The sequence below is a fragment of the Gorilla gorilla genome, chromosome 11, assembly GCF_029281585.2.
Source record: "Gorilla gorilla gorilla isolate KB3781 chromosome 11, NHGRI_mGorGor1-v2.1_pri, whole genome shotgun sequence".
Taxonomy (NCBI): domain Eukaryota; kingdom Metazoa; phylum Chordata; class Mammalia; order Primates; family Hominidae; genus Gorilla; species Gorilla gorilla.
The window spans coordinates 101,772,685-101,798,754 of NC_073235.2; the positions used below are offsets into that span (position 1 = coordinate 101,772,685).

At 37.4% G+C, this 26,070-nt stretch overlaps 1 protein-coding gene across 3 annotated transcripts in view; it reads right to left on the reverse strand.

Annotated features, from left to right (window-relative positions):
- The window catches only part of SATB2 (SATB homeobox 2), a 193,549-nt gene that overhangs the window by 56,721 nt on the left and 110,758 nt on the right, over nucleotides 1-26,070 (reverse strand). For all 3 annotated transcript variants that reach the window (XM_063695071.1, XM_019022740.4, XM_063695070.1), the window contains 2 exons: nucleotides 22,982-23,454; nucleotides 2,972-3,184 (listed from right to left, as the gene is read on the reverse strand). In XM_063695071.1, the coding sequence (XP_063551141.1) occupies nucleotides 2,972-3,184; nucleotides 22,982-23,454 (686 nt within the window). The remainder of the gene's footprint in view (nucleotides 1-2,971; nucleotides 3,185-22,981; nucleotides 23,455-26,070) is intronic.

The following is a 26,070-nucleotide window of genomic DNA, read 5'->3' on the forward strand; positions in this document are numbered from 1 at the left end:
TTACACAAGTTACTGAATCCATCTAAACCTCAGTTCCCTCATCTGTAAAATGGGTATAATACCATAAAATGGTGACAACTGAATTCATGCAAAATGTTCACAATACCTAATACACAGTAAGCGTTTTAACAAATGATCATTCTTATCTTAGTATTGTTTTGTCATTATAAGTACACCATGGAATGCTGGCCAGCTGAAGAAATAAAAAGACTGGAGGTATAATTTCAAATTTCAAATTTCTTCAATTTGTTTTTCAGCTACTAATAAAGTACAGATGGGGTCTGGAAAATAATGTCCCTGCATCAATGTCAAGCTGCCTGTGTGCACTAAATTGCTGACTCCAACTAAAAGGCTGAGTCAGTCAGTACTCCTCTAATACTTGTTCTCACAATAAAATCTGTACTGTACTATGATCTTTACTGTTGAGATATGCCTGTAAAGAATTTTAAGTCAGTAATCATGAAATGTTTTAAAAGACTTTAATAAACTCTCCTTTCTCAATCTTTACCCAAGAGAAAAAGAAGACAATTCTAGAGAATGTACAAATGCAATTCCATGACTGTATTCTCAAAAACATGTTTAAATATTTATTTTCAAAAATATCAAAACTGTGAAATTAAATAAGAGATTTCCCTGCTACACCTATCCCTAAAGGGCATCTTTATGAATTTTCTAGATGGCATTCTGGTCAAAATAAGCAAAATACTGACCCTAACTGTGGGGCCTTGTAAGTCGGTCTGGCACTGAAAGCTATTAGGTCTTTGAAAAGGTGCCTACAATATATAATCTTGTTAGGAAAATAGTACAAAAGAGTTGAAAACAAATACACAGATCTGTGTTAATTTCTAACAAGCAGAAGTAACTTTCTAAGAAGAGCTGCCTTGTCAAATGGCCATGAAGTATGCCTGGGCTCTTCTATAATGGTTTAATGGGCTTCAAAAGTGGCAAAAATATTGATGAATTTAGCAGAAGTAAATATTAGTGCACACTAACAACTTGCCCAACTTACTAGCTCAGTATGTATGTCCCGATTTTTTTTTAAGTAAACAAAAATGCTTGGTTATACTCATCCAAAGTAAGCAGTCAAGAGACTTATTTTTGGTTCAAACAGTAACTAAAACTCATAATTCACTAAAGACTGAAGTGTAAGTAACACAATTTGGCAGTGCATGATAGAAAGTAATCTTCAATTAAAAGTTTATTGCAGAGTACAAAAATATAAAAAGAGTTAAAATGTGTGAAAAAATGGATATACTTGAAAAAGCTCAAATATTTCTACTAGGATACAATTCTGCTTCTATGCTTAATCAGTTCCTTAGAATTTATCAGAAAACGCAAACCCAAAGCTATAATATCTAAGCAAAACAACCTTTGGTTTTGAACCGCCCATTTTTCAGCTTTGTATAAATGTATATCCATTAGGTCGGGCACGGTGGCTCATGCCTGTAATCCCAGCACTTTGCAAGGCCGAGGTGGGCAGATTACTTGAGGTCAGGAGTTCGAGACCAGCATGGCCAACATGGTGAAACCCAACCTCTACTAAAAATACAAAAAATTACCCTGGTGTGGTGGCATGTGCCTGTAATCCCAGCTACTCGGGAGGCCGAGGCAGGAGAATCACTTGAACCTGAGAAGCAGAGGCTGCAGTAAGCCATGATCACACCACTGCATTCCAGCCTGGGCAACAAAGTGAGACTCCTTCTCAAAAACAAACAAAAAAAATTTATACCAGTTAAATATCGGTTTTGAGAATTAGCACTCAGACAGAACCTGCAACTATCATAGCAACAGTGAACGGACTGGCCTTATCATAAATCTAACGAGTAGTAAAAGTTTAGGGGAAATAGGGGATAGGCCAGAAATGAGTGGGCTTGGATGTGAACTAGAAATGACCCCTGACTGCCTTGAGACCTTGACCCTTGAGTTAGGAGCTTTGAAGCACACATTACTAGATGTATACACTTGCATGAGGGCCTAAGAAAAGAATACTTTTCAAGTGTGTGGAGAGGAAGAATGGAAGTCACCAAATTCTGTGGGGAGATCATCCTAGGATGGAAAATAATTAAGGCCTACCTTTCCACCATCATTTTCTAAAGGATCATTGAGTGACATCTCAGTCATTCTGATCTGGACACTGCATATGCATGCTTCCACTGCAAGTGTTCCTCCATTTTTTCTTTTTCAGATTACATAAAACAGAGCTTAAACTACCCTCTGCCCCTTGCCCTCAGCCACCTCTACCCCATCCAGCCCAACCAAATAAACATACAATTTGAGGGAAAGCAGTGTGCTTGCTGTGCAAACTCAGCTTCAACACAAATGCCCTAACTCCTTCTTTGGCAACTAAGCAGCTATGTATAAACATCTTAGAGCCCGCCCCTGTGCCCACTGCTACCTTCCTACCCCTCACCTACCACGTATGGAAGAATGGGACTTCCTAAAGGGACAGAAATATAGTATGGGATCATATATGGTCAGAAGTTCATATCCTCTGACCAACATGTTCAGCGGATTAAGAAATCATAGAATTGGCCATGGACGGTGGCTCACGCCTGTAATCCCAGCACTTTGGGAGACCAAGGCAAGCGGATCACCTGAGGTCAGGAGTTCGAGAAGAGCCTGGCCAACATGGTGAAACCCCATCCCTATGAAAAATACAAAAATTAGCTGGGCATGGTGGTTGGTGCCTCTAATGCCAGCTACTTGGGAGGCTGAGACAGGAGAATTCCTTGAACCCAGGAGGCGGAGGCTGCAGTGAGCTGAGATCATGCTACTGCACTCCAGCCTGTGTGACAAAGCGAGACTCCATCTCAAAAAAAAATGAAAATAAAATAAAATAAAATAAGAAAAGAAAAAAAGGAAAGAAATCCTTGAATTATGTCTCTCAATGTTTGAGGGAAAACACAGTAACTAGTGAAGGCAAGATGTTTCCAAGACAAAGAGTGAAAAATATAGAAAGCAAGTTTCTCACCTGAGGGGTTCGGGAGGAGCTGGGACTGCTGGAGGCCGAGGAGACCATGCTCACATTGGGATTCATGCTCCGCTCCCTCTCATCCTGGTAGATGCGATCTCGCTCCACTTCTGGCAGATTGAGGAAATTCTGCATGGCCCTCAGGTTTACTAGAAGAGACTGAGAGGCTGTCCGAGGGTCTTCTTCCTTACGCAGAATCTCAGACAACAATCCCTGATTAAATGGGGGAAAAAAACAGACCAAGTCACATTTGCAGGTATATGTGTGTGGTTTCTGTCTTCCACCCCTCTCCTCCTTTGTTTGGTTTAACCAGCTCGCTGTGATGTCAAGAACCTCACACTAATTCCTTAGGGTTCTCCGACATGAAGTCAATGTGCTTGCCTTCCGGGGGATACGCATTATTTTAGGACTGTTCTATTCTGACACTTTATCATCACTGTAATAATCATCAGTGTACAGACATGCCAGCTAGCAAGGTAGGCACTTGGGAAGAATTGTGAAACTGCAATTACCACCAGGTGCCTCCTACAAGTATTTCAGGAACTGTTAGAACTCTCTCTGCTTGAAACTGGGAACACTTGGCAGTCCTGCTTAGCTTTACAAATCTGCCAAGTTTGGTAAATTTAGTTTCGACATTTAAACAGCATGGTAGATTTACATCAATTTAAAAAAAAAATTGGCTGAATTTCTGTATGACCGGCCACTGTTTTCAATAGAGATATTTCTTATGCAAAAAAAAAAAAAAAAAGACGCAAAGCAAATGGCTAAATTGTGTTAACCCTCTGATAATTTCCCAATCTATACACACAATAGTTATCCTTACATATGTACAAAGGGCACCCAAATCTTTTATGAGACGTCTTCATGGGGGAAACCCTAATCTCACCATTAAAGCAATGAAAATGAAGTCACCTCTGGCGAGGCGCTGAGCACACTGTAACAACAGTGTGCATGGAATGCCATGATAGGCCCAGATACTTTCTGAATGTGTGACTCACCCAAATAGAAAGATTTAAATAGGAAGTTAGTGTTTTCATGTGCTCTGACGACAGAGAATTCACAAAGAAAAGGAAAATGCTGCCAAGTCTAGAGAAAAGTAATATGGACTCCAGAAAAGGGCTGGAGATCTAAGGTGGGACATTGTCATACTGGGGGTAGGTGCAGATCTATTTCCATTCTGCACACTTGTTGGATTATCACACAGAGACATCACTTTATATTCCCAGCTAATATATTGCTTCTCAGAGCAGTGTAAGAACAGGGTTTAGGATTATCCCCCTGGGAAGACCTGAGATGTTAATCCCATATCTTAGAACAGATGGGGCAACTCAAATCATGAAAAGTCACTTCTTTAACTGTAGTAAAGTAGAACAGATGCCAAAGACATTTCCACTCAGGTGAAAATTAATGCAAAGGAAACACTATCAGATTTCTAATATGTGGCTTAAATATGAAAAGGCAATGGATGTAAGAGGAATATGCTATCTCTAGTTGTCCAAAAATCTTCAGGGAAAGGTAGGCAATGTTTTAAAATAAAGCAATGCATTATAATATAGTGAAGCAAATGCCAGTTATAGGAAGTGTATCACATAGCACTCCAAGGAAGCAATCACCACTCAGAACATCACATAGTCAATTTTACTACAAGAAACTTACAAGTACTATGTCATCTGACAGTTTCACAATTTGGGTGTCATGTTACTTTGATTAGAGAAATTCTAAGTAATACTTGGTAGAAAAGCTGCAGATCAGTGTCTTATGTGTGCGTCTGTGTCTGTGTGTGTGCATGCATGCATGCATGCCCAAGAAGGGGACAAGGTAGGATGTGTATGTAAAAATAACCGACTGGTACATGATTCTTAAAACAATCCAGATTTCTTGTCATGCTTTTAGAAGCAACGAGTGAGACACTTATCTTCCAGAAAATGTGATACAATCTAAGTATCGACTCTCTGAAATTAAAAGTCAGTTCTGCCTAAAGCTATCCTACTTTCCACTTGCACTAAGCAACCTGAAATATTCATAATGAATTTGTTTTGAAGATAAAAATCTTCAAATGAATATGCAGAGAAGCAAGAGCAAAGTGGATTTCAACTTTCAATACCAGTAAAAAACACTAAGGTTGATATTTTTTGAGTTTTCTTTAATGATAAATTCTGCACATAAAGGATGAGTTGGTCTTTTTCCTCTCTTTCCCTCCTTCCTCTCCCTTTCACTCTCATAAATTTGGTATTTCAATAAATTTCAAATTACTAAAACTTGAAGGAGTTTTAGGGTCAACACGGATAAATTTGTTTAGTTATTATGATTATACTCAAGAGATCTCAAAGGCAAAGTTTATAAACCTATTCTTCCCCTGTGAAATTATTTTAACAAGTTGTGGAGTTTATTATGGGAAAGGTTTTGGATACGAAATAGCGACATAACAAAACTATTGTTCTAATGGACCATGGCTCAAAATTATGTTTGTTCATTCTTAATCAATAAAAAAATTTTAAAACACAGAGTGTTTTAATTTGTTTCTGTTTTTCTTCCATTTTGAAACTGTATAGCTTCTTCTCCTACATTTTTTACATACTGGAAAACCTTACAGGGAAATTAATCCATCTCCAAGGAAAATTAATATGAAGTATCCTTGAGAATGACTGCTCAACCATTTCTGAGGTGAAAGAGACACAATATTTGTATTTTTAAAGGGTGGTGGAATATACTGTTTCCTCTGTTTCATTTGCCTAATTGAAGATAAAGTCTCAAACCAACAAGGAAGCCAGTGTCACCTCCACATATTACCCCCAGAGAATCAGAACACTGTTTTAAATTATTTACTAAAACTCTCATATGTGTAGCTATGGTCCCAAAGCAGATTCTTTTCACCTCAGACATTTTCAAAAACAAGTGGCTCACTGGTGAGCACAAGAAGAGTTTTAGTTGTTTTGTTGAGTCTTTTTCATTTGAGTTATTTATGTGCTTTTAACTATTTAAATTGGGATTTTTTAAAAATGTAGTCCAAATTCTGCATGCTTATAAATGGAAAGTGAGTCTATTTCGTTAGTTGAAAATCATCAGAGGAGAAAAAAATCAGAAGAAAATAGACAGCATAACTTTCACATACCACAAATCACCCCACCTAATTATCAAGATAAGTAAATGTTTATCATATTGAAACTGTCTTGAATAGAACATAAATTAATAATTTATCTCTCACATAAATATTTCTAAAGCCCTTGCCACTATGTCATCTGGCATTTTAATTATCAACCAGCCAAGCTGGAGGTGTCACTTGGACATTCCCATTATGCAGCCTGGGATACAGAAAATGTGGTGCGGCACCTGGGCACTGAAAAAAAGATGCACTTTTATGAATAGAAAGGTCATGAATATTGAGAATGTGCAAATGGAGGGAAATTAATAAATTAACCAGGATATAGCTTATTAAACTTTCATATCAGTAATCATATTAAAATATATTGCAAGTATTGAGTAAAGTGATCATTAAGTATTTTCCTCATCGTAGGCAACAGAACCTTCTCCAGGGACACATTAAAACAATTCCCTCCACAGTGTTAGCCGAGATTATGTAAGACCAGGAAACATGTTGACTAAAAGGAGCAGAACGAACATCTGCACAAGGTAGAGAGATACCCTCCAAAATAATTCTTGGGTTACAAGTCAGCGGAAAAAGAAGGAAGTTGGCCTTTTCCATAGCCTAATTAACATTTTGCAAGCTTCATATAATTTCCAGGACCACCAAAGAATGCATGAGTTTGGTAAAATATTCATTAAAAGCAAAATAATTCAAAGTACGAAATGAGCAATAACATTATAATGCCATCTAGCTTGCTCATAATTTAGCCTGCTTGCTACCTCTACACACAAAACAAAGAATTGGGGCTAATTTTTTAATGAAAAATTAATGCCCTTATTTTTTTCTAGTATTTTAAAATATTTCTTTATAACAAATTAAATGACCTTACAGATTCTGAGTCTGTACTTTCTGTGTCAATGAGCTTTTGATTTCCATACTTCCTTAACAATTTATATAGTTTGTCCCAAATTGTTAGCATGTACAATATATGCTGATATTCAGAAAAGTCTGGGAAACGTTATCATGACTGGCTCTATAAAATCTACTTCCAAGTTTTTGCACTAGCCTTTGACATCTTGTCTGGGACAGGTGAGAAATTACCTTTGATGGGCCTTTAACCCTGGAAGAGAGCAATAAGAGAACTCACACCTGGGCCAGGCTTTAGGAATGCTGAGCCTGACATGCCACTCCTGACAGCAACAGTTAAAGTCATTACTGACTAGATTTTAACAGATATCTGTTCTTTACGGCTCTCAGACCATAGGTAACTCCCTAGGATTAGGCTATACCTCTCATGGATTACCTCAGGAGCCCCTAAATCCATTATCTCCCATTGATTATCTAGGGAACCCCCAAATTCAATATACCTAGTCTCAAAAAAAAAAAACAGATCAGTCTATTAATTCATTTCTTATTTATGATTGAATACAAAGTTCTGAGAGGGATGAAGAGACTTAATAAGGGACAGATTCTGCTTCCCAGGAGTTTACCACATGATGGGAAGGAGAAGGTATTATAGCAGCACAGTGTAAAAGATGCCAAGCATTATTAATGCAAGCCAGAACTAGTGTCACCTTGGCTCAAAGGAGGGAGAAAGTATTATCAACTGCAGGATTCAGGGAAAAAAAATTGGAAGAGGTAAGACTTAACTTAGCTGGAATTTTAAATATAGATAGTACATGGATATAAAGTTACGATGAATATTGGGCAGCCTGTGAAGCTGGGGAGTATTAGAACATTTGAAGAAAGAAAGCACATGCCTACTCCAGAATACCAAGACAAGCCTCTGTTTCCTTACAAGCTGTAAAATAAAGTGCAAAAACTGATAAAGTGGTAGAAGATATTTTGAAGCAAAAATATAATAAGAGTCTACATTAATATGATTCTGAACTACTGAAGTATACACAAACTAACCAGCAAACATTAACCCCCAAAATGAAGTGATATTAGATAATCTGTTCAGCCTTTTTGTCACCTGCAACAAATTAGGCTTTCAATATGCAAAACATCTTCCTTCCAGAAAAACAAATATCACGATTCCATTTAATTGTAACTTAATGAGGCATAATTTATTTTTTAAAGTGATATACACCAGGTGTGTACTTAGGAAACTGGCCCAGCCAAACCCTGGTACTTCCCTTTGGAAAAAGCCTCAAGCTAGCTAGAGACTGTTTTCCTTTCTGGAAATTTTGTTTCTGTTTGTGGCAGTTGAAATGAGAGGTAGAACTGGTAACTTGCAATGCTCATCTATTTACTAAAACATGTACCTTTTGAAGTAACTTGATCCAAAAAATATTCATTTCATAGAAAGGATATAGTAGGAAAGTGTTAGGTTCCAACGTGAACAAAGATAAACATTCAAATGTCATGTAAATCTCAAAGACAGCTTAGATGTACTTCTGATTCCTATGCTAAAAGTAAAATCATACGCTGAGCACTTCTTTAGAAACATTTGGACTAGATAGAGAAAATAAGCCCTATCCCCTCATATTATATTTTAATTATTAATTCCGGGATGACACTCATCTTCAGAAATCAAGTTACATCTCTTTAAAGGTATATGATTCAGAACATGTTAGTGAAAATGCATTTTAGTTCATAATTACATATTGCTTTAAACAACTGGTGTCATAACCAATTAGTAAAGTTAAAACAAATCACATCCTCCCATTTTACAGATTAAAATTACAGAAGGCTAGAGGTGGAAGGAGCCTTGGCACTCATATGGGCCAACCATCCACCCTGCCCCTGGAAAACCTATCACGTTTCCCTTGAAATGTCAAAAAAAAAAAAAAAAAAAGGTTCCTTCCAAATAAGGTCCCTTATTCCTCATGTTTCACCCCTTTGTATGCTTGCTAGCCTTAATTTTCACATAATTCTAAAATATCTGTGTCCAGCTGACATGAAAGCAAAAAACTGGTAACCTCTTAAGAAAACTATGTGATATCAAACCTAGTCTAATCACACAAAATGAACTCTTAAATTTCAGTGGTCAATTCAGAGTTAGCCAAAGCGGTTAAATCAGCGACATGGCTGTAGAAAGTACTGGTATCCTACTACCTGAAAGCTGACCCAACAAAATCGTTTCTCTCCTAACCTCCAGTCTCTCATTTCCTTCTAGATACTCATGAAAGGCATTTCCCCCTCAGTTCACGAATATTAACAGGTTTCCCTGGGTTCTGTGTTCATAATCTACAACCCCACTATGAATCTGGCTGCTGAAATTCATTTGTGTAATGCTAAAAATACTCACCCCATCCCCCACACCCCAGAGCATTGCTTAGCCACGAAGCCAGAGTACTTAGTCTGATTTGAATAAAAGGTATACAGGGCACAACAATGACAATTTGATTTTTATTATTAAAAATGATGTGTTAAATCCTCAAAGAAAATGTCATTATTGCATTAGTTTAATAAACCCTCTCTTTTATTACAATATTTCTTTATTAGGAAAGACAGCCTATGCATGTGGCATTTTTGTAGGATGGGGTGGATAGAATTGAGCATCTAAAGGGAATTAATGTATTCTGCAAATATAAATGCATATACAAAAGTAACATCTGCAGACAAATGTTGTTACTATAGAGATATATTCTGCAAAGCACTAAAAGACTAGGTATACATGTGTATATGTATGTACAGTACCCTGCAGTTGGAAATACTTTCTCCCTCCTTTGAACCAAAACAGTAATAGTTCTACCTCACATTTATGAGACATCTTTTGCACTGTGCTACTATAAAACCTTCCTCCCATGATACAGTAAACTCCTTGGGGGCAGAATCTGCATATTTTGCACTTAGCGGCCAGTTGGTAATATATAGGAATGGTTCTAAGAAGGCACCAAATGCATATTTTTTAAATTTCTGGGAGTGGGAGTCCTATCTTTGCTGAACAGCGAACAGCAGGCTCTGGAGACTACATATTGAAAACATGACTCACAGTATACTCAAGATCTTTTCATCCAGCCTGCTGAAAACAAGATAATTGAAACTGAAATTTTGGGTCATGCAAACTTCATTTTAGAGCAAATATTTCAGGCACCCTAAGTCTGTAATTTATTAAGTAAAACACTTGTCTCACAGATTTGTTTTTTGTGGATACAATAAAATTTCACTAGTGGCAACTTTCACATCAGAATACAGTACCCACGTAACACAAAGTGAGTAGATACAACAGAGCATTCTTGAAGCCAAAACAGTCTGTGTTCCCTTAACTGCAATACCTTTGACCAAGCCACATTTGAGCATGTACAATAGAGGAACTTAGCCAAAATCAGATTCCTGGCAACTTTAATGTTTTTCGTTTGTTTGTTTTTGCATACTTAATCTACGTAATGATTATCCCTTCCTCCTTGGTGTCTCTAGGAAGTCTTACGTACTGGAATAAGAGGCTACGCACAATCCAAGTCAAAATTTATAAAACACATTAGCACCAAAAAGTGAAAGCAAACAGAACTGAACAGGTTCCCTTTGGAAATGTGTTACTAGTAGTGTTCTTCAGCTCTGGGCACATACATGGTTTCTACTCACACCTCAAGTACCTGGCACTATGACTATTTCATTCACAAAGTTCTGGGCCCTTCTTATTCCTAGTTTCCATGAATGTTCTGTAAAACAACTGTTGGCAACCTGCCCCAAAAATTTACTAGCTTTGGCTACTTTGTCAAAATATTGGCAAAAATAGTACTTTCCTAAAACAAAACAAATACATTTATTGAATATTTATATCTCAAATGTATCAGATGCCTTCAGATATAAGCAAAGCAGTCTATTAACACTTGAGCTGACTTTTTCTGAAACAGTTACAAAATATTATTCTTTCCTGCTGAAATATTTCTGCATTAGTTTTAATCACCTTCAGGGTCAAAAGCATCTGTTCTCACATAGCACATGGGACATGTCACAGTCCTAATGATTTCACAAAAGGATTACTGGTTTGAAAGTCTGTTTACCCCTGTACCTCTTTGAAGAAGGGATTATGCCCTTCATCTTCCACTCTGTGGTAGCAGAAATGATTGAGAATAAAGTAGTTATGAGTATGAGTCATGAAGTCAGACTCGCTGGATTCGAAATTGGGCTCTAACTGGACAAGTATCAATTAATCTCCCTATGGCACAGTCTCCTCACCTGTAAAACTAAAATAGTTCTGCTTCCCTTATAGGGTCCTCTAGAGAGCTTCTAACTGTATGTGATACATACTAAGAGTTTAATCAATGTTAGCCATTGTTAGGATGCCTAGTATAGTTTCTGAATACTTAATATTTGACGAATAAATACATAAACATCACAGTACAATTTTTATTTTACATCTACAACTTTAAATATTCAAGACACTCTAGTTATATTTTGCTAAATGTCTTCTCATAGAGAAGGCAGAAAATATAAATAACTTACAGGAAGTGGAATAATTAAAACTATTTGACATAGAGAAGGTATAAAGAAAAATGTAATAAATTATATGATGCAAAATGACCACATGAATATTCTAGGTAACACTAAATTAAAATATTCAATTTATACTTCAGAAAAGTAAAACAACTTTCTTTCTCTAAGTAACTTTGCTATCTTTAAAAATCAGCTTTAATCTCTATCACTGTTCAAACACGGGTCATAATTATTAGTGGATCATAATTTAGCATATCATAACTAACTTTCTATTATGAATTGGAATTAAAAAACCTTACAAAGTACCAAAGTGTTTAATACATGGTAATAGCATTGTTCCATGAAGGATTTTTTTCTTTCATGAAGCCTTTGCTTTAGAAACATACAGATAGGGAGAGGTAGAAATGAGATATAGCTAGAGACAGACATACAGATGTGTGTGCACATGCTCATCTGTGGGTGTGTACCAGCTCATGACGTAAAAAGTATTTCTTATAGGTATTGCAGTCAGAGAACTTTGGAAGTAAATTCTGCAGTCTATACTGACAATTTTAGACACAGAACTGTATACAGAATTGAAACAACCTAGTAATTTCAAATTGATAACAAATATATTTTTCTCTCAGCATTTCTGGCCTTTAAACTTCCTTCACTTTATTTGAGCAAATATGCAATTAACCCAAGGCCAAATGGTCATCATTTCAATAAATGACCATGAAAGGAAAACGCCTTGTATATATTTTTTAAATTGCTTTAATTGAGCAATGGTGAAAAATATATAAATAACAGAATTTAAAGCTAGTGCTTCCTTGTATTTTTTTAATAAAAATCATACTGCAAATATAACATCACTCAGAATTTCGGGAGACTAGTTAAATAATACAACAATGGACTTTCACATTAAAAGTGCAAGTTTCGGCTGGATGTGGTGGCTCACGCCTATAATCCCAGCACTTTAGGAGGCCGAGGCAGGCAGATCATTTGAGGTCAGGAGTTCAAGACCAGCCTGGCCAACATGAGGAAACCCTGTCTCTATTAAAAATACAAAAAAAAATTAGCCATGCATGGTGACACATGCCTGTAATCCCAGCTACTCGGGAGGCTGAGGTGGAAGGATCACGTGAACTCGGGAGGCAGAGGTTGCAGTGAGCCAAGATCATGCCACTGCACTCCAGCCTGGGCAACAGAGCAAGACTTCCATTTAAAAACAAACAAACAAACAAGAAAAAAAAAAAGTGCATGTTTCTACTGAAATATACTCACTAGAGGTAAAAGTCCTCATTGAGGATAGAGACCTCTATCTGTGTAAAATGAGTCAATCATTCCCTGTTAGAGAATGGTGAAACAAGCTTATAAAACTTATCAAAAGTGAGTTTTCTTTAGTAAAAACAGAGAAGCCTGAATTTTCTATAATGAGTCTGGTAACTAATTTTTAAGAACTTTGCACATTGGTCAGGGATGAAAGGAAAAGATAGGCTGGGCGTGATGACTCACGCCTGTAATCCCAGCACTTTGGGAGGCTGAGGTGGGTGACTGCCTGAGCTCAGGAATTCTAGACTAGCCTGGGCAACATGGTGAAACCCCATCTCTACTAAAATACAAAAAATTGGCCAGGCATGGCAGTGCATGCCTGTAGTCCCCGCTACTCGGGAAGCTGAGGTGGGAGAATCGCTTGAACCTAGGAGGCAGAGGTTGCAGTGAGCAGAGATGGCACCACTGAATTCTGGGCCTGGGTGACAGAGCAAGACTCTGTCTTAAAAAAAAAAAGAAAAAAAGAAAGAACAAGACAGACCAGTATGTCATCATGTTTGCTTCTTCTGATTCTCTTGCATGAGTTTTGTGAAAGGAGAAAAGAAAGGTCTTCTTTTACATACAAGTCTCTACTTCAGGTAGATTTAGAAGTGAGAGGAGAGTTGCATAGGTTTGACAGCTGCTAAATTAGCCTTCTCTATAGACAGAGCACAAACAAAGCCATCATCTCCCCAAGTCTCTTTAGACAAGCCCTCTGACCTACCAATCCATGTTTTGTGGCTGAGAGTGCCTGAAAAAGGTGCCAATTAACAACAGATAGTCTTATATGTGCAAGAGGAACTAAAGGGAACCTGCTATCTACAGGGCTACCCTCAAGCAATCTAATAACTTTGAGACACTGCTATCCTGGGAGATATTAATATTATTATAATCTGTAAATCTATGAATTCAAGCCAGTGATCCTGAAATGAAAGACTGTTTATTTTATGAAGCAACCAGGGCCATCTCTTCCTACTTTATTAATTTAATGTTCTGAAATCAAAAGAGGGTATATTATTTACTTCAAAACTCAATAACGGGTTCATGCTTGATCTGTGGTATTTCATATTTACAACTCATCTTTCAGTGGGTGGACTTCCTTTTTTCACAGGTTTCCTTGTCATTTTATAACCAGCTCACTGGACCATGGAGTGAAGATCCCTGGATTTACATTGTGTTCTATTACTCTATGACTTGCTGAGTGCTTGTATCTCTATTGGATAGTGAGAAATAATGAAGACTGAGACCAGATGTAGGCTGACAGAATTCTGAATACCTTAAAGGTCAAATTTTCTAGAAATATAAACTGTATGTATGATTAAATTGTGCCAACCTTTGGCTAACAATATGTATAACTCAAACAAAGGAGTTAAAAGAGAAGTTTCTACTCCAAAAAACTGACTGGTAACACACTGAAGCTCAGACTCCCAAATATTTTGGTTGCCAGGATTTTCATGTTATTGCTACATATCACTTCCTAACTGTGCCACTTCAAAATATAATGTTTAGTAAGTCCTGAGTCATTTTTAACCTTAATAATTTGGGGCATGAATATACTATAAACAGTGTGTCAACAGAGCATAAAAGCAAAAGCCATGCCATTTCACATGAATGTTTACATTTTAGCAGTTGACCTTACTGTCAGCTTTCCTGATACATCGTTCAATCTAATTTTCCAATCCACTGAAAACATTCTCCAGTTGCTGAGTGACTTCATAAATTGTATTCATGATCCTTGTCTTAAGTTTCTTCAAATGATGTGGCTTTGATGAGTAAACTGCAGACTTTTTTGCAAAGTCTCATAAAAACTAAAAGTAGTCAAATGAGGACAGGTCAACAAAATGAGTTCCCAAAGGATTTTTAAAATCCTGTTCTTTATCACGTAAGACCAGGATGCACAGCTTTCCCAAGCAAGGCCTTTGATGTAAGGTTGCAAATTGTGTAACTCTACAATTTTTTCAATGAACTGAAGGAGCAAGATACCAAATTAGAGACTTACTGTTAGAAAAGAATAGCACATTTTGCAAAACACATCTGTACTTGCAGCTGAAAACATGTTTCCAAGAACCGGCTCAGAAGAACTACCTGAGACACAAAATGAGCCTGAAACTTTCTTAATTATGGCATGATGTGCTAGAGGCAGAAAAAAAACCCCACACAACATAATGAGTATGGCAAATGTTTCATTTTCAAATGATACAGTCTTCTTATTGCTAATTCCTTGCATAAGGATGTTTCCTGAACTCTGCTACCAAGGTAAGGAGACAGTGGTATAGAGAAGATATGAGGATCGCACCTAATTTCCCTTTTCTGGCATTCTAATGCTCCCATTCACATGTGGCAGGGCATCCGTTCCACTGGATTTAGCCTAGTTTGGATCAAAGCTTCCTCTACTTCATTTAACAGATTTGCTCAGATGGAAGGTCTCAGAGGAGAAACAATGTTAGTAAAAGGGGGATTTCTGAACATACGAATATGTAGGTCATTGGATTTTCAAATAAATTAGAGAATAGTTTATCTATTAAGGAAGATTCGCTGTACATATTTTATGAAATCATGCTTATTATAGGTCAGTGGGCATTCTACAACCATCCCTCAGTAATATTAAGTCTTAAAATACTGTCATAAACCTTTCCATACTGGCATAAATCCCTGATTAATTTTTTAAAGTCCAGAAAGTAACAAAGGGCAAAAGAATGCTTAAGGTTGGAATTCACAATCACACTGTCAAAAGGCAAAGATGTACACAAATTAAATAGTCAAGCAACATATTTCATGTACATAGGCCTAGTAAGTCAAACTATGTCAGCACTAAAATAAATTCAGTATATAAGCAAGAATGAATATGGAAAAAAAAGGAAACCTGATAGAGCTGCTTATTCCCACAGACACTATCTGCATCACTGCAGGAGCACAGGAGGAGTACGGCCGAGAGGCAAAGCCACTCTCAAAGCCACAGAATCACATAATTCACCATTTAGACCCAGTAAGGACAGTTTTCATTTAAGTCAAGTTTGGTAAATCTCATAAGGCCTTACATCCAACGTCTGTTTCTGTCTCATTTTTATTCATTCTCTCTCTTTCCTCCACATTCAATATCCATAAGTCAGTCTGGACTATATCAATATTGACCCATTGAATTGCAGAGCTATAGGGGGCATAGGTTTTAAACAATAGTACTGATAATATTTTCAAAAGAAAGGAGTAAAAAATTCTATACTAGTTCCATAACAACATATGGCTTTTGACTTGCAGAGAAAGTAGACATAAAACTATAGATAGGTTTTACTCAAACTACTACCCTATGGCATGACCAATTAGGCTGGAAATGGCGTGGACCTATAATCTGGGATAAAACGCAGATCCTCAGATAGAGACTACCACGCCAGTGATTTATTAAGATGGACTTCCAAGGGAAACTGCTGAGGGAGTGTGAGAAGCAGGACAGGGAAGAGAAGAAACGCAAGCAAAGTCCCAGCTTCAGCCTGGTCCTGCAGAGCGCTCTGGAGTGGAAGTTATGCTTCAGAGCTGTTACTACTACAGGAGGCTGGGAGCTGCCCTGTTGTCATCCTCCTGTACCCATCAGATGGTGGTAAGCATTTCCATCTCTGCCAGGATGAGCAGAGATAATCAGTAGCCCAAACTGGAGAGATGTTAACGGAAAAGCCTAACAGCAGACGCAGGCTTTCAGAAGTAAAACCATGGGCGGGGTGGGGGCGGGGGAGCATCAAAAACAGAGCTGGGATGTTATCTGCCTGAGGCTACTCCAGTGTAAAATCATCCATCTCACTTTGTGGCCACAGGTTAAAGTGCTTAGAAATGTATCATGGGATTGCCTGAATATTAATGACCAGGTCAGAAAATGCCTTATCACTTTCACCTTACTGTTTTCACTGGGTCCCATTTACCATAAAAGTCTTCAGAGACAGAAAGCAGGGCTAATCTCATCTTTCAAAAGACTAGCTAAAAAAAAAAAAAAAAAAGAGTGGTGATACTCAGAATGTATTTTACATATTTTACATAAGGTCATAATGACCTAATGGCACAGACAGGACACAAGGCTCAGCCACACCCCGTGTCTAGAAACACGTTAGTCTCAGGCTCATGCTGGAGATCCCATATCCTGGCATTGCATGACCTCTAATGTGCTGTATCCCTAGCCCAGAACAAGTGACTCAATTTTATTTTCCTAGTTTAGACCATGTATGTTTTTGTTAGCAAACCAAAAGAGAAATGTAAGGATAAAAATAAATAAATAAATAAATAAATAAAAAATAAAATATTGGCAAAAGGCTGTCTATCTCTGACTCCAGCAGATGCCATGACCTTGTCATAAAGTGTGGATAGGGCATCATTTTATCAAACAAATACATTTTATATTCTTAAAAGACATATTTATTAAAATAAAAATAAACTAAAAAGAAGCTCTTGAAAATATGGCTCTATTCTCTTAACTGTGTTATTTTACATCATCAAATGATATGGTGACAATGAATCAGCCATAACAAGGTAATTAATAGTTTCTCTTTGGAGAACTGACATTTGAAATGTTATTTATTATGAATTTAAGTTTTTCATCTGGAAATCTTAAACATGAAAAACTGGGCAGGGTTTTCTTTTCTAACAGTTCCAGGTTTATTTGTAAATGTTTACATATTATTTTATTTTATACACATACACACACACACACACACACACACACACGATTTGTTCTTGGTATAACCATGAAGCACAAATCCAGGAACACAAAATATAAGGTGACAAAATGAACACACACGATTTGTTCTTGGTATAACCATGAAGCACAAATCCAGGAACACAAAATATAAGGTGACAAAATGTATTAAAATGCTTTTTATTGAATTTGATAATATATGAATAATAGAGATCATGAACTATTTCTGGAAAATATTCAATAGACTGAGGATATGCTACAATGTTTATTTTTGTTTATTATAGCTGGCAAGTCATTATATCATCCATAAACATCTGACTCCACTCAAAAAAGTCTAAACATTTGGAAAATCTATGGTTGGTTTCATGGGGCATAATATACCATATTTTCCATTTAACAATGCTGCTGGTAAAACCAGCTGCCCGGTCCGGCTGTTAGTGACTACAGTACATACAGCAAAAAACAATCTGCCTGCTGACCTCCTGCTTAAGTTCAAACTATGTCATTCTGTCAATACCATCTACCTTGATTAGGTTGGGCTTTATACACAACAGGTTATGATCCCAGAGGGATGAAAAGCTTTCCTAAATTAAAAGCAGAATTTTAAAAGGAAATACTCATACATTCCTACGCAGTTTCCATTTGATATCCTCAAGGCTGGCCCATGAACTCAAGCTCATGTTGATTGAAAGTGAATGTTTCTTTCTAGGTGTAGCCATCTTACAAATTTAATGGCAGGAGGAAAATAATAAAATGTGTTCCATGCTTCAATCAGACCTTTTATAACTTGGCACTTGAAAGATGGCAACGCCAAAGAAAAATCATTAATCCATAAAAATAGACAAAAAGGATTATATGGGAGAAGACAGACCTCCAGGAGTCTAGGTCCTTGGCAAAGTATACACTCTCGCCAATATGGTCTGTCTTTGTTTTGCCTCATTGTGAGTCTTCTCTCATGCTTCATGCTACTCGGATAAAATGTATACTGTATTTGCTTCTAAAATCCAAAGTAATACAACCATGCTTTCAGTTTTATCCTTAGCCAAAGGAGCTGTATACATAACCAGGCAATAAAATGTTGGCTAGCCATGAAATGCCTATTCATGCACATGAAGGACAGATGAACGAACACACACACACAACACACACACAGAGAGAGAGACAGAGAACTGCAAAATACAGAGCCAAAAGATAGATCCTTCCGATTTTTATTTTGCAGTAGTATACAACAGACTTGCTCAAAAGGACCAGAGCCTTTCATAACCCCAGTCCAGACAACTATGGACACACAAATATTGCCCGAGTACTTTGAATCACGAGAGAAAGTGGAAGAGTGATGTCTGGAACATGTGAGAGTCTCTCAGGACCTCCAAACTCATTTTCAAGTGATGTTAACAGACTCTGTCAATATCAGAATGTATAAATTAGCTAAGAGTCAAGGGAACAAGAGATTTTTACCTCTCTTGGCCTGCTGCCATACCTAAAATGTCAGCACCAAACCTCAAACAGTCCCACTGTGTTTCTTCCTTGCTCCCAGTCCTGAAGTTCCAGCACCGCTGAAGACCGTTACCAAACCACAATGATTGGTATCATCACCAGTTCATGCTGTGAACTTCCCAAATCCTGTGATCCCAAATTGACCCCCTATCACTTCCAAACTGTCCACCCACTTTGGCCTCCCTTTCAACACCAAATTTTGGAAAGTGTCATGTACTTACTTCTGCATCCTCAACAGCTAATCACTCTTTAACTCCTGAATTCTGGCTCCTGTCCCCACCACTTTAATGAAATTATACTCTAAACTTCGCCAGTCTTCTCCCAACCAACTGCCAAATCTCATGACATGGTTTTAAGCCTCTCTCTCTTAACTTCTCAGCTTTCCACAAGTAGACAAGTCTTCTTCTGGAAACTCTCCACGCATGTCCTCTATACTCTCACTACTGTCTCCCTCTTCTTCCTTCTCCACCTGCCCCCATCTCCTGGCATTTCTTCTGTCTCTCTTTCCTGGGGCTGGTGCTGCTGCTGCTGGTGGTGGTGATAGCAGTGATTTCTCCCCTTCTCTCCCCTGACTCTTCCATTTCCTGTCCCAGGCTCTGTGACAACATCTCTAATCTCTTGCTCTAGCCCTGATAACTCTTCTTCCTAGCGCCAAACTCATATTTTCTTTTTCTTTTCTTTTTTTTATTATTCTAGGGTACATGTGCACAACGTTCAGGTTTGTTACATATCTATACATGTGCCATGTTGGTGTGCTGCACTCTTTAGCTCGTCATTTACATTAGGTATATCTCCTAATGCTATCCCTCCCCTCTCCCCCCACAAACTCATATTTTCAATGACTGTTGCACATTTTCACTTAAGAAGTTGGTCAACACTTCAACGTCAAAATAACCCAATCTAAAACTATCACTTTAACCTTACTCCAACCACTCTTTCCATGTCTTCCTGGATTCCCTTCATAATTACACCTTTATTCTCAGGCATCAGGCTTGAAGCTTGGTGTCAGTTCTACTCCTCTCTTTATCCATTTATACACTTTCTGTTCATTTTATTTCCAAAATATTTCTTCTCTGCACCCTCCCCAGCAGCCTAGTTCAAAACCTCTGTACATTTCACCTGGATACTTGCAGTAGCCTGCTAAATGATATTCCTCCCCTCTTGCTATCAAACCTCCATAAGATCTAATTAAGATGGTGGGAGCACAGCATATTCCTACCTAAGACCTATGATGGTTTCCAGTGCCTGTTAAAGTTCAGAGCTCTTGTCTTGGCACTCAAGGCCTTTTTCAATCTGTGCCCATCCCTTTTAAGTTTTATTATCTACCTTTCTTATCAACTACCAACTATACTTGCAGTTTTTATACTTACAAATTGATAATAACTCTTTACAAGCAAAGAAAATATAAAAAATATCTTTACACCAAAAAGAGTAGTTTTTCCCATAAAAAGGTAGAATATATATAATGAGAGATAACAAAACTTGCCACAAGGCCAGTAAGAAAATCCCAACCATTAACAAAAACTTATTTTTCTTTTTTTCTTTATTTTTTTGAAACGGAGTCTCACTCTGTTGCCAGGCTGGAGTGCAGTGGCGCAATCTCGGCTCACTGCACCCTCCACCTCCCGGGTTCAAGTGATTCTCCTACCTCAGCCTCCCAGGTAGCTCGGATTACAGGCACACGCCACCACGCCCAGCTAATTTTTGTATTTTTAGTGGAGACGAGGTTTCACCATGTTGGCCAGGATGGTCTCGATCTCTTGACCTCGTGATCTGCCACCCTCAGCCTCCCAAAGTGCAGGGATTATAGGCGTGAGCCACCGCACCCGGCACAAAAACTCATTTTTCAATGACTCATTAATCATACGACAATTTCAAAACTAACAAAAATTTAAATCGCCTACATAATAGAAATACATTTCAATTCAACCAGAGATCCAACACACTTTCGAATAAAGAGAGAAAAAATGTATTAACTGACTTAACAAAAACACTATTTATTTAACTCACGCAGTATTGCTTAAAGCGTATCTACAAAATTCTTACCTCAATGTTTTCTTGCAAGAGACGTGGAAACCAAAAGTAAACAGACCCTCTTTAACAATGAACCACTGATAAACGTAAAATATTTATAACTGGTGTAACATTTCACTTAGGTGCATTTTTTGAGTGTTAACTTGCATCAGGCAATCCAATTTACCAACATTTATCAGATTTCTCGCCAGTGAGAGTTTTCACTTAACTTTTTTTTTTTTTTTTGAGATGGAGTTTCACTCTGTCACTCAGGCTGGAGTGCAGTGGCATGATCTCGGCTCACTGCAGCCTCCGCCTCCTGGGTTCAAGGGATTCTTCTGCCTCAACCTCCTGAGTAGCTGAGACTACAGGCACGCATCACCACGCCCAGCTAATTTTTTTGTTTTGTTCTGTTTTAGTAGAGATGGTGTTTTACCATCTTGGCCAGGCTAGTCTTGAACTCCTGACCTCAAGTGATCCGCCCACCTTGGCCTCCCAAAGTGCTAGGACTACAGACATGAGCCACTGTGCCCAGCCCCTTAACTTTTGAAGTAATCATTAAATTTGGAAACATTCCTGTATTTTCCAAATTATTGAGGTTTCAATCCAGCATGCTTTCTTTTATTTGTAAGGCCCATCTACAGCGTGTGTTATCATGTGTCTCTGAACAGGTATCAGATAAATGAAGGCATTCCTACATGCTGTATGTTCACAGGGTTTTTCTCAGAAATCAGTTGTTTTATGTCTTCAAATTATTCCTGCATTTTTTAACTCAACATTTTTCCTATGAATGTCTTTACCTTAAAATAATAATCTTCTTCTTCATCATCTTTGCCTGCTGTACTTTATTAATCCTTCAAGGTCTAACCCATTGACAACCTAATACTCTAGAGTATTGTTTACATATGTGCTTGCCCATTATCTTTTTCCTCTTTGCATCCACATAGAGCTTAGCTTCCTGCCTTGCATTTACGAGGGTGCTGAAATTTTAACCTACTGTTTTCTTGAAGGCTTACCATATTCATTCTCCTGGAAGTATTCCTCACCTCCAGCTCACCATGAACCTCCACCACAACTATTGCTTACACTCTCCAACATTATTCATAACACTTCACATTTTACTCTAATTATCTGGTTACCTGGTTTTCACCACTAGATCGTTAGCTCCCTGAGATTATGCACATCTGCTTTGTTCTTACTCATATAAGGGCTAGGTAAGTTTTTCTCAACATGTGGCCCCGGATCAGTACCATCATAATCACCTGGGATCTTGTTAGAAATGTCCATTTCTGAGTCTAACCTCAGACTTACTCAATCAGAAACAATGGGATGAGGCCCAGCAGTCTGTGTTTCACAGCCCTCCAGGTGATTCTGATGCACGCTCCAGTTTAAGAACTACTAGCAGAAAAGAATGTCTTACATATAAGCACCCTCAATAAAAATAAGACGTGTGAATTAACTGTTTACATTTTCAACATTTAGTGTTATAATTGGCATATAATTCTCTCAAACATTAAAAATAAAAGTAAACTATCCATTATCATTTTATCAATATCTTAAATCTAACTTTTATGTTTTGAAGGATTTTTATAAATTTTTAAATAAAACTTTACTTATAAAATTATAAAACATAATTTTATTTCTTTATAAAGTTCAAAACCAAGGGAAAAAAATAGATTGTCTGGGCATGCATAGTTTTATAATTTGTTTAAAAAAATGGCAAGAGACTGATAATCACAAAATTCAAGATCAGGGTTACATCTGGAAACAGTAAATGGAGAGGATGAGAGAGTACATACCCAAGTCATTAGTAACATTTGGGGTCCTGAGTTGCATGTTGGGTTCAAAGATGTCCATTACCTCATCAAAATTAATCAATTAGTTAATTAATCATGGTCATGCATGGATCAATGGTAATAGTGTTTCATTAACTAAGGATTATTAATTAATCTAATTCTATGTCCTGAGATCCATAAAGCTTTTTAAAGAGATAAAAATAATTATAACCTATCTCAATTCTGTCCCCAGTATTACTGTTAATTACAATGTTTAATGCTAATTGTACCTGTGTGCGGTTGAATGCCACTCTTGCAAAGACAGCTTGGGACACACTGGCCCTCTTCAGCTCATCTCTGACTTGCTGGTAGATATCTGGAGAGACTTCCACGGAAGAGTTGGTTGGCTCTGGCTTAACTGCTCTGGGGATGGGTGGATGGTTCAGGAACTGCTGGTTGATGGCTTGAGGATGCTGGTGAGCCAGGAGCCGGCTAACGGCAATCTGTTGGTTTATCAGATGGGCCATGGCTATTTGTTGCCTTACAAGTTGTGGACTAAGCTGGGGAGAAAGAAGACCAGGGCTCATGATGGGCTGTAATGCGGGCACTTGGTTTCGGATTGGAGTACTGTGGTGAATTTGGCTGTGAGGAGACTGTTCGTTGGTTTTCCCCAGGGATGCCAGCTGGTTCATATTTGGTAGATGCATTGGACGCTGGCCCAGAACACAATAGTCTGAAAGGTTTTCTCGTTCCACTCTTTCCACTGTTAAGAGATAAAAGTGATAATTAATCATTATTTTCATTGGTACAATTTATTGCTAATATATGTAGAACTGAATTATCATACTTTTGGCATGTTAATAATATAAACATTTTTTCGTACAATGATGGAAGCTCCAGCATAAAAGTGATATTCTTTTCTGCAAAATGTTACAATAGATTTTTTTCATGGAACATATGAAAGAAAGTAAAATTATTTGCCACTTCAATTAGTTAAAATTCTTAAAAGTAAGCATTTCTTTAAATAGCCAAGACAGAAACCACTGACCATTCTAAATCCTCTTAGATCCCCCAAGCTCTATCATCTCCCCAATCAACCTTTGTTATAAAAGCACCAGCTGTTCCTATCTTCTGTAGTATGTAGTTAATGGTTATCAGGAAATGACAAGGACAACATCTCCTGCCAAATTAAGTGCTACCTTCTAGTAAAAAGCTCACATAAATATTGTTATACAGCTACGGAAATGTTCATTTAAAAATGTCTACCACATAGTATATCCATTTATTGACTCACTTGCTATCTTTTTTATAGAAATGTTTCTTTAAGAAATTGATATTTTAAACATTGTGCTATGCACTCAGATAAGAAAAAAAATCACAAAATTAATAACATCACCTCAACTTGCCATTAAATGAAGTTCTCCTCAGGTTATCTGCTTTATTACATTATATTGTGCTTTAATAAAGATTAAAAGAATAACTTTGAAAGGGAAAAGTAAGTATCATATATATACAAGCATAAGGCAAGTATTTTTCTTTCCCTAAGATAATGTCTTAGGAAAGACAGTCACCTCACAGCCAAATCCTTATCCAAGTCTCTGTATTACTCTATCATGAAAAACAAAGTTTGGTTTGGAGAAAAGAAATGGGGCTGAAGCAATCCCAACATTATTAGTTTTAAATGCTTATAGGTGTAATATAATCTAACAAGATCTCTTTTTCAAAGCAAAAAATCCATACAAATTTAGAAATTATTTCTTATAATTGCAAATGCTGGATATGACTATGCAAAAGTCCATTAAAAACTTTAAGAAGCTAGAGATCAAACATATTCACCTATAGAACACATATAAAAAGTAACTGTCTCCCTATTATACAAATGGAACGTGTGGTTTGGCATATAGTTAACCGTGACAGAATCATGGTTTTATTAAAAAAAAAAAATACTGAGTCTCAAAAAATTTAGGCAGAAATGATGTGTGCTGGACAACTGGGTGAGATGACTGAAAACAGGGGAGTTGGTGATGACAGACACTGATGCCAAATCACATGTGAAGCACTGAATAAAGTCAATGAACTGTATGGGTGGAAAAAAGTAGTATTTCTAAATTAATACTTTATGTAACATGTGACTTTAAAAATGTATATGTGGAAATAAATTAATACATTAAAATGTGGGTAGATATTTAACTATTTTATATCCATGTCTACAAGTTTTATGCATGCAAAATATCCCATTAGGAAAACATGTGAACACCCGTCTTGGTATCACCTTATATTTAGACATGTACAGTGCTTTTTCCTGCTTTTTAAAGAAACTCAGTTAAGCTGGGCATGGTGGCTCACACCTGTAATCCCAGCACTTTGGGAGGCCGAGGCTGGTGGATCACCTGAGGTCAGGAGTTCGATACCAGCCTGGCCAACACAGCAAAACCCCGTCTCTACTTAAAATACAAAAATTAGCCAGGCATGGTGGCATGCGCCTGTAATCCCAGATATTCGGGAGGCTGAATCAGGAGAATCGCTTGAACCCCAGGAGGCAGAGGCAAAGGTTGCAGTGAGTAGAAATCACACCACTGCACTCCAGCCTGAGTGACAAGCGAGACTCTGTCTCCAAAAAAAAAAAAAAAAAAAAAAAAGAAAACCCGATTTCTTGCTTAACATTCCTATAAACGTCCAAATAAGTCAAGAGTTTACTTCAAACTTCTTTTAGGGCTCAATTTCTAACTTAATCCTTACAATGTTTGCTTGCTTTTTTTTTTTTTTTTTAAAGACAGAGTTTCACTCTTGTTGCCCAGGCTATAGTGCAATGGCGCAATCTCAGCTCACTGCAGCCTCCGCCTCTCGGGTTCAAGTGATTCTCCTGTCTCAGCCTCCCAAGTAACTGGGATTACTGGCATGCACCACCACGCCCAGCTAACTTTTTGTATTTTCAGTAGAGACGGGGTTTCGCCATGTTGGCCAGGCTGGTCTCAAACTTCTGGCCTCATGTGATCCACCAGCCTCAGCCTCACCAGCCATTGCATCCAGCCTAATCCTTACAGTGTAATTCATTTGTTTTACACATCACCTTTCCTTCATAAGGTTAAGAAAACAAATTATTTTACTCATCTTCTAAAGGCAAACCTTTTTCAATTATTGTATTAATTAAACTTTAAAGTACATAGTCTTAAAATCAAACCAAGCAAATGGTTAGGAGCCTTCAGATAACATAATCTAACAGTTTCCATAGAACAGAAATTAACATCATAATTTCCTCACTGAAAAAAAAAGGTAAAGAGACCATGAACTGATTCCACAGTAAAATCTTATTTTATAGACAGAAATATTTGGTCTCAGTTAAATATTTGATTCACTTTTGCTTGTTTATTTGCTTTTA